Source organism: Salmo salar, unplaced genomic scaffold (assembly GCF_965601325.2).
Source record: "Salmo salar unplaced genomic scaffold, fSalSal1 ptg000865l, whole genome shotgun sequence".
Taxonomy (NCBI): Eukaryota; Metazoa; Chordata; class Actinopteri; order Salmoniformes; family Salmonidae; genus Salmo; species Salmo salar.
In genome coordinates this window covers 5,001-15,539 of record NW_027675528.1, presented here as the reverse complement: position 1 = coordinate 15,539, position 10,539 = coordinate 5,001, and the positions used below count along the sequence as shown (strand labels likewise).

Genomic DNA, 10,539 nt, shown 5'->3' with positions numbered 1-10,539 from the left:
ATCTACTGTTATACCATCTATCTAATGTTATACCATCTATCTACTGTTATACCATCTATCTACTGTTATACCATCTATCTATCTACTGTTATACCATCTATCTAATGTTATACCATCTATCTAATGTTATACCATCTATCTACTGTTATACCATCTATCTACTGTTATACCATCTATCTAATGTTATACCATCTATCTAATGTTATACCATCTATCTATCTACTGTTATACCATCTATCTAATGTTATACCATCTATCTACTGTTATACCATCTATCTACTGTTATACCATCTATCTACTGTTATACCATCTATCTAATGTTATACCATCTATCTATCTAATGTTATACCATCTATCTACTGTTATACCATCTATCTACTGTTATACTATCTATCTAATGTTATACCATCTATCTACTGTTATACCATCTATCTATCTAACCCTCAGGCTCCTACCTTGGCCGGCAGGCTGACTGTGTCCCAGTCTGGGGAAGGGAATTCCAGCTTCCCCCTGAGTATCTGGTCAAACAACTCCTCCTGGATGTTATTCTCACTGTAGGAGAGGAGTGAAACTGAGTATATACAGTCATTATGTTGAAACTGGTGAACGAACTGGTGAATGTGCTGGTGAACGTGCTGGTGATTGTACTGGTGAACGTGCTGGTGATTGTACTGGTGAACGTGCTGGTGAACGTGCTGGTGATTGTACTGGTGATTGTACTGGTGAACGTGCTGGTGATTGTACTGGTGAACGTAGTGGAACTCACCTGCGGAACGGGGGGAACCCACACAATAGGATGTAGGCGATAACTCCTGCAGCCCAGATATCCACCTTCAGACCGTACCTAACAACACACACAGGTAAGATGACAACCTCATTATTCCACATAAAACCATCTTCTATCTGAATCAGTACCTGGGCTTGAGAAGACAATGAATCTGACGATATCTCCCAAGATCCCATTAACCAGCTCTGTAAACGTTTGTCAAAATACGTCCGGTACTCCCAACAATATGGAGTTTCTCAGAGCAACTATCGTCATTACTGCCGTTACGCATGGTGCTGCTGCTGGATCGGGCCGACCTGTCCTGCTGCTGGATCGGGCCGACCTGTCCTGCTGCTGGATCGGGCCGACCTGTCCTGCTGCTGGATCGGGCCGACCTGTCCTGCTGCTGGATCGGGCCGACCTGTCCTGCTGCTGGATCGGGCCGACCTGTCCTGCTGCTGGATCGGGCCGACCTGTCCTGCTGCTGGATCGGGCCGACCTGTCCTGCTGCTGGATCGGGCCGACCTGTCCTGCTGCTGGATCGGGCCGAACCTGTCCTGCTGCTGGATCGGGCCGACCTGTCCTGCTGCTGGATCGGGCCGACCTGTCCTGCTGCTGGATCGGGCCGACCTGTCCTGCTGCTGGATCGGGGCGACCTGTCCTGCTGCTGGATCGGGCCGACCTGTCCTGCTGCTGGATCGGGCCGACCTGTCCTGCTGCTGGATCGGGCCGACCTGTCCTGCTGCTGGATCGGGCCGACCTGTCCTGCTGCTGGATCGGGCCGACCTGTCCTGCTGCTGGATCGGGGCGAACCTGTCCTGCTGCTGGATCGGGGCGAACCTGTCCTGCTGCTGGATCGGGCCGACCTGTCCTGCTGCTGGATCGGGCCTACCTGTCCTTTTTTTTAGGTGTGAGGAAAGAACTGAGAGAAGTGGACACACACAAACACACACTCCTCTTATCAGGTCTCCGAGATGGTCTCTACACACACACACACACACACACACACACACACCTCTTACCCGGTCTCAGCGATGATCTCTGGAGCTACATACGTGGGCGTTCCACAGACTGTATACAGGGGTCCCTCTACGACTGTAGCCAGACCAAAATCACCGAGCTTCAACGACTTGGTCCCATCCAGGTATTCACACACCTGGAGGTCACAGGGCAAGAAAGGAGACAGGTTGATATACATGACTAAAGTGTAATGTAAAAGATACCCCTCCTGTAGGTTTTAACTCCAACCCTGTTCCTGGAGAGATACCCCTCCTGTAGGTTTTAAATTCAACCCTGTTCCTGGAGAACTACCTTCCTGTAGGTTTTAACTCCAACCCTGTTCCTGGAGAACTACCTTCCTGTAGGTCTAAACTCCAACCCTGTTCCTGGAGAGATACCCTCCTGTAGGTTTTAACTCCAACCCTGTTCCTGGAGAGATACCCCTCCTGTAGGTTTTAACTCCAACCCTGTTCCTGGAGAGATACCCTCCTGTAGGTTTTAACTCCAACCCTGTTCCTGGAGAGATACCCTCCTGTAGGTTTTAACTCCAACCCTGTTCCTGGAGAGATACCCCTCCTGTAGGTTTTAACTCCAACCCTGTTCCTGGAGAGATACCCTCCTGTAGGTTTAAACTCCAACCCTGTTCCTGGAGAGATACCCCTCCTGGAGGTCTAAACTCCAACCCTGTTCCTGGAGAGATACCCTCCTGTAGGTCTAAACTCCAACCCTGTTCCTGGAGAGATACCCTCCTGTAGGTTTTAACTCCAACCCTGTTCCTGGAGAGATACCCCTCCTGTAGGTTTTAACTCCAACCCTGTTCCTGTTGTAGGTGTGTATGTGAGGGTTTATATACCAGCAGGTTTTCAGGTTTGATGTCTCTGTGGACTATATCCATACGGTGTAGGTATTGAATAGCTCCCGCCAGGTTGAAGATCATGGCACTGGCATCTCTCTCTGTGTATTTAGTAGAACATGTGATGGCATCAAACAGATCTCCACCCTGCAGAGAGATAACATCAACAGACACAGGTCAGTGTACTGTACACACACACACACACACACACACACACACACACACACACACACACACACACACACACACACACACACACACACACACACACACACACACACACACACACACACATACATACGAACACACACACAAACATATCCCTTACTAAAAGCCTCTCATTGATTATCCCTTACTAAAAGCCTCTGATCGATTATCCCTTACTAAAAGCCTCTCATCGATTATCCTTTACTAAAAGCCTCTCATCGATTATCCCTTACTAAAAGCCTCTCATCGATTATCCCTTACTAAAAGCCTCTCATCGATTATCCCTTACTAAAAGCCTCTCATCGATTATCCCTTACTAAAAGCCTCTCATCGATTATCCCTTACTAAAAGCCTCTCATCGATTATCCCTTACTAAAAGCCTCTCATCGATTATCCCTTACTAAAAGCCTCTCATTGATTATCCCTTACTAAAAGCCTCTCATCGATTATCCCTTACTAAAAGCCTCTCATCGATTATCCCTTACTAAAAGCCTCTCATCGATTATCCCTTACTAAAAGCCTCTCATCGATTATCCCTTACTAAAAGCCTCTCATTGATTATCCCTTACTAAAAGCCTCTGATCGATTATCCCTTACTAAAAGCCTCTGATCGATTATCCCTTACTAAAAGCCTCTGATCGATTATCCCTTACTAAAAGCCTCTCATTGATTATCCCTTACTAAAAGCCTCTGATCGATTATCCCTTACTAAAAGCCTCTGATCGATTATCCCTTACTAAAAGCCTCTCATCGATTATCCCTTACTAAAAGCCTCTCATCGATTATCCCTTACTAAAAGCCTCTCATCGATTATCCCTTACTAAAAGCCTCTCATCGATTATCCCTTACTAAAAGCCTCTCATCGATTATCCCTTACTAAAAGCCTCTCATCGATTATCCCTTACTAAAAGCCTCTCATTGATTATCCCTTACTAAAAGCCTCTCATCGATTATCCCTTACTAAAAGCCTCTCATCGATTATCCCTTACTAAAAGCCTCTCATCGATTATCCCTTACTAAAAGCCTCTCATCGATTATCCCTTACTAAAAGCCTCTCATTGATTATCCCTTACTAAAAGCCTCTGATCGATTATCCCTTACTAAAAGCCTCTGATCGATTATCCCTTACTAAAAGCCTCTGATCGATTATCCCTTACTAAAAGCCTCTCATTGATTATCCCTTACTAAAAGCCTCTGATCGATTATCCCTTACTAAAAGCCTCTGATCGATTATCCCTTACTAAAAGCCTCTCATTGATTATCCCTTACTAAAAGCCTCTCATTGATTATCCCTTACTAAAAGCCTCTGATCGATTATCCCTTACTAAAAGCCTCTCATTGATTATCCCTTACTAAAAGCCTCTCATCGATTATCCCTTACTAAAAGCCTCTCATTGATTATCCCTTACTAAATGCCTCAGTCCAACAGTCACACCCCATCAGAACCTTGTTTAACTCTCTGTTTGTAAACAAAGTAAATGTAAACCAACACTGTACAGCCTCAAAACAGGATTAACACCATAATGTTGATGTCATGGATGGTCAGTCCTTGCATCCATTACTGTTAACTTGAAGGGTTACATTTTCTCCAGCCCCAAATCCCTCAGCTTTTTTAAAACCAAAACAGGGGGCGGAGAGACGCTTCGTTATTGTTTCGACTGCTGATTGCCGCTTTAAGTAATTGAGCGTACCTTGACCAATTCCATGACCAGGTAGAGTTCTGTGGGCGTGTCGTCGACCTCAATCAGCTGTATGATGCTGGGGTGTCTGACCCTCCGCAACACCGCCACCTCGTTCTCTATCAGGTGCTCCTGATCAATACACACAGTACCAATTAACAGTTAGGACACACCTACTCATTCAAGGGTTTTTCTTTATTTTTTACTATTTTCTACATTGTAGAATAATAGTGAAAATATTAAAAACAATGAAATACCATATATGGAATCATGTATTAGTGGAATCAAAAACGTGTTGAACAAATCAAAATATATTTTATATTTGAGATTCTTCAAAGTAGCCACCCTTTGTCTTGATGAAAGCTTTGCACACTCTTGGCATTCTCTCAACCAGCTGCATGAGGTAGTCACCTGGAATGCATTTCAATTAACAGGTGTGCCTTGTTAAAAGTTAATTGGTGGAATTTCTTTCCTTCTTAATGCGTTTGAGCCAATCAGTTGTGTTGTGACAAGGTAGGGTTGGTATACAGAAGATAGCCCTAAAATACCTAGTGCAGATTATGGCAGGAACAGCTTATTACTTTAAGACATGGCTCTCATGAGGACCGCCACAGGAAAGGAAGACCCAGAGTTACCTCTGCTGCAGAGGATAAGTTCATTAGAGTTAACTGCACCTCAGATTGCAACCCAAATAAATGCTTCACAGAGTTCAAGTAACAGACACATCTCAACATCAATTGTTCAGAGGAGACTGTGTGAATCAGTCCTTCATGGTCAAATTGCTGCAAAGAAACCACTACTAAAGGACAACAATAAGAAGAAGAGACTTTCTTGGACCAAGAAACACGAGCAATGGACATTAGACCGGTGGAAATCTGTTCTTTGGTCTAATTTTGCGATTTTTGCTTCCAACCACTGTGTCTTTATGAGATGCAGAGTATGTGAACGGATGATCTCTGCATGTGTGGTTCCCACCGTGAAGCATGGAGGAGGAGGTGTGATGGTGCTTTGCTGGTGACACTGTCTGTGATTTATTTAGAATTCAAGGCACACTTAACCATCATGGCTACCACAGCATTCTGCAGCGATACGCCATCCCATCTGATCTGCGCTTATTGGGACTATCATTTGTTTTTCAACAGGACAATGACCCAACACACCTCCTGACTGTGTAAGGGCTATTTGACCAATAAGAGTGATGGAGTGCTGCATCAGATGACCTGGCCTCCACAATCACCCGACCTCAACCCAATTGAGATGGTTTGGAATGTCTTGGACCGCAGAGTGAAGGAAAAGCAGCCAACAAGTGCTCAGCATATGTGGGAACTCCTTCAAGACTGTTGGAAAAGCATTCCTCATGAAGCTGGTTGAGAGAATGCCAAGAGTGTGCAAAGCTGTCATCAAGGCAAAGGGTGGCTACTTTTTAACAATCTAAAATATATTTTGATTTGTTTAACACTTTTTTTGGTTACGACATGATTGTATATGTGTTATTTCATAGTTGTGATGTCTTCACTATTATTCTACAATGTAGAAAATAGTAAAAATAAAGAAAAACCCCTTGAAGGAGTAGGTGTGTCCAAACTTTTGACTGGTACTGTACATCAATACATAAAATCAGTCAATCAATCAATCTGATCAGTACATAAGTTGTGTCAGTACCTTCCCACAGCAACGAGCTTTGTCGATAATCTTCAGAGCAAACTCCTGTCCTGTCGACCTGTCGACGAGTCAATCAATCAATCAATCAAGTACAGTGGGTGTTTCTCAATTATGCATACTACTGTGCTCCACACACTCATGCTCTGAGGACGTTCTCTTGTGTATGTTCTCGTGAGGACAAGAGTGTGGAGAACACAGAAAATGTTCCATTTGAGAAGCACTCCATGTTACCGCATTAATGTGACCTTTGACCAATACAGACAAAACAAGATAGCTACATAAAGCAAAATGCTAACGTTTTACTTCATAATTAGCAACTACCTATATGTGAATATTAATCTAGCTAGCCAGCTAGTTTTACATGTAAAAAAAGGATGTTGTTATGCAAGGTAGATGGCCAACATTAGCTACAAATTCTTTGTGTGTAGCTAGCTATCTACCAATTATTTTCGTCAGTTAGCCTGTGATCTACGACACTACAGTGGGTATTCCAGGCAGTTAAACATTGTAACATTAACAAGGTATGTATTTATTAACGTTTTTAAGATACAATATTGTATTCAGGCAACATGTGAGATGTGAATGGGCAACTTTTCATTCCGAAGTCGGAGTTCATTTTCTCTCTCTTCAGCTCAAAACCAGCTGCCATTGTTTGCGTGGATGCGTCACATTACGACAACAATTCTGGGAATATTTCAGTTGAAACGCGCATCGATATATGCTTTGAAATGTGTACAAACGAAGTACGCATCTTAGAACTGCCCTCAGTGTTCCATTTCATCTTAGAACTGCCCTCAGTGTTCCATTTCATCTCAGAACTGCTTTCAGTGTTCCATTTCATCTCAGAACTGCTTTCAGTGTTCCATTTCATCTCAGAACTGCCCTCAGTGTTCCATTTCATCTGAGAACTGCCCTCAGTGGTCCATTTCATCTCAGAACTGCCCTCAGTGTTCCATTTCATCTGAGAACTGCCCTCAGTGTTCCATTTCATCTTAGAACTGCCCTCAGTGTTCCATTTCATCTCAGAACTGCTTTCAGTGTTCCATTTCATCTCAGAACTGCCCTCAGTGTTCCATTTCATCTGAGAACTGCCCTCAGTGGTCCATTTCATCTCAGAACTGCCCTCAGTGTTCCATTTCATCTGAGAACTGCCCTCAGTGTTCCATTTCATCTCAGAACTGCCCTCAGTGTTCCATTTCATCTTAGAACTGCCCTCAGTGTTCCATTTCATCTCAGAACTGCCCTCAGTGTTCCATTTCATCTGAGAACTGCCCTCAGTGGTCCATTTCATCTTAGAACTGCCCTCAGTGTTCCATTTCATCTCAGAACTGCCCTCAGTGGTCCATTTCATCTCAGAACTGCCCTCATGTTCCATTTCATCTTAGAACTGCCCTCAGTGTTCCATTTCATCTTAGAACTGCCCTCAGTGTTCCATTTCATCTCAGAACTGCCCTCAGTGGTCCATTTCATCTCAGAACTGCCCTCATGTTCCATTTCATCTTAGAACTGCCCTCAGTGTTCCATTTCATCTCAGAACTGCCCTCAGTGGTCCATTTCATCTCAGAACTGCCCTCAGTGTTCCATTTCATCTCAGAACTGCCCTCCGTGTTCCATTTCATCTTAGAACTGCCCTCACTGTTCCATTTCATCTCAGAACTGCCCTCAGTGTTCAGTTTCATCTGAGAACTGCCCTCACTGTTCCATTTCATCTTAGAACTGCCCTCAGTGTTCCATTTCATCTCAGAACTGCTTTCAGTGTTCCATTTCATCTTAGAACTGCTTTCAGTGTTCCATTTCATCTTAGAACTGCCCTCACTGTTCCATTTCATCTTAGAACTGCCCTCAGTGTTCCATTTCATCTCAGAACTGCTTTCAGTGTTCCATTTCATCTCAGAACTGCCCTCATGTTCCATTTCATCTCAGAACTGCCCTCATGTTCCATTTCATCTTAGAACTGCCCTCAGTGTTCCATTTCATCTCAGAACTGCTTTCAGTGTTCCATTTCATCTCAGAACTGCCCTCAGTGTTCCATTTCATCTCAGAACTGCCCTCAGTGTTCCATTTCATCTTAGAACTGCCCTCAGTGTTCCATTTCACATACTTTGATTTGGACTCATACACCGACCGTTGCGTGCTCCAATTTGCTTGAAGCACGGTAGTACGCATATTGAGAAACCCCCAGTGTGTGTGTGTGTGTGTGTGTGTGTGTGTGTGTGTGTGTGTGTGTGTGTGTGTGTGATCTAGTACTTACCTCTCTACACAATCCTTAACAACGGCAAAGTTCCCGTCCCCTATGATCTTCCCCACCTTGTACTTGTCACTGATGATGGAGGAGGAGACCGACCTGTTCCCATTCACTATACAGGAGAGAGTGTTCCCATTCACTATACAGGAGAGAGTGTTCCCATTCACTATACAGGAGAGAGTGTTCCCATTCACTATACAGGAGAGAGTGTTCCCATTCACTATACAGGAGAGAGTGTTCCCATTCACTATACAGGAGAGAGTGTTCCCATTCACTATACAGGAGAGAGACAGGGGTAACCGAGGACACACACACACACACACAACCATGCTGTAAAACGTCCTGAGGATTGTTGGAGTAGCGTGGTATGACCATATGTGTCAGTGCCAACCTGCACACACACACACACACCCTCACACACACACACACTAACACACACACACACACCCTAACACACACACACACACACCCTCACACACACACACACACCCTAACACACACACACACACCCTCACACACACACACACACACACACACACACACACACACACCCTAACACACACACACACACCCTAACACACACACACACACCCTCACACACACACACACACACACACACACACACACACACACACACACACACACACACACACACACACCTAACACACACACACACCACACACCCTAACACACACACACTAACACACACACACACCCTAACACACACACCCTAACACACACACACACACACCCTAACACACACACCCTAACACACACACACACCACACACCCTAACACACACACCACACACCCTAACACACACACCACACACCCTAACACACACACCCTAACACACACACCCTAACACACACACACACCCTAACACACACACACACACACACACACACCCTAACACACACACTCTAACACACACACACACACACACACCCTAACACACACCACACACCCTCACACACACACACACACACCCTAACACACACACACACACACACACACACACACCCTAACACACACACACACACCCTAACACACACACACACCACACACCCTAACACACACACCACACACCCTAACACACACACCACACACCCTAACACACACACCCTAACACACACACCCTAACACACACACACACCCTAACACACACACACACACACACACACACCCTAACACACACACCCTAACACACACACACACACACACACCCTAACACACACCACACACCCTCACACACACACACACACACCCTAACACACACACACACACACACACACACACACCCCTAACACACACACACACACCCTAACACACACACACACACCCTCACACACACACACACCCTAACACACACACACACACCCTCACACACACACACACACACACACACACACACACACACACACACACACACCACACACACACACCCTAACACACACACCCTAACACACACACCCTAACACACACACACACACCACACACCCTAACACACACACACTAACACACACACACACCCTAACACACACACCCTAACACACACACACACACACCCTAACACACACACCCTAGCACACACACACACCACACACCCTAACACACACACCACACACCCTAACACACACACCACACACCCTAACACACACACCCTAACACACACACACACACACCCTAACACACACACACACACACACACACACCCTAACACACACACCCTAACACACACACACACACCCTAACACACACCCTAACACACCACACACCCTAACACACACCCCCTAACACACACACACACGTCTACCTTCAGGGCTCAGATCATCTGTCTGGTTCGCTGCTCCGTTCACATCTGACGAGGCAGGATGAGGAGAAATCTGGAGAGAGGGAGAGGGGGAAAGAGGAGGGAGAGAGAGAAGGAATGAAGGAGGGGAAATGGCAGGAGAGAGAGGAGAGGGGAAATGGCAGGAGAGAGAGGAGAGAGAAGGAATGAAGGAGGGGGAATGTCAGGAGAGAGAGGAGAGGGGGAATGACAGCAGAGAGAGAGAGAGAAGGAATGAAGGAGGGGGAATGACAGGAGAGAGAGAGGAGAGGGGAAAAGACAGGAGAGAGAGGAGAT

General features: G+C 45.4%; 1 protein-coding gene across 1 annotated transcript in view; it reads right to left on the bottom strand.

Annotated features, from left to right (window-relative positions):
* Nucleotides 1-455: 455 nt before the first annotated feature.
* Nucleotides 456-10,539, bottom strand: part of LOC106578203 (serine/threonine-protein kinase DCLK2) — a gene marked incomplete at both ends in the record, with an annotated part of 12,015 nt that continues 1,931 nt past the window's right edge. Inside the window, 8 exons of the mRNA XM_082972638.1 lie at nucleotides 456-552; nucleotides 767-844; nucleotides 1,789-1,922; nucleotides 2,619-2,765; nucleotides 4,517-4,636; nucleotides 6,167-6,224; nucleotides 8,418-8,523; nucleotides 10,228-10,297. Coding sequence (XP_082828764.1) covers nucleotides 456-552; nucleotides 767-844; nucleotides 1,789-1,922; nucleotides 2,619-2,765; nucleotides 4,517-4,636; nucleotides 6,167-6,224; nucleotides 8,418-8,523; nucleotides 10,228-10,297 — 810 coding nt within the window. The remainder of the gene's footprint in view (nucleotides 553-766; nucleotides 845-1,788; nucleotides 1,923-2,618; nucleotides 2,766-4,516; nucleotides 4,637-6,166; nucleotides 6,225-8,417; nucleotides 8,524-10,227; nucleotides 10,298-10,539) is intronic.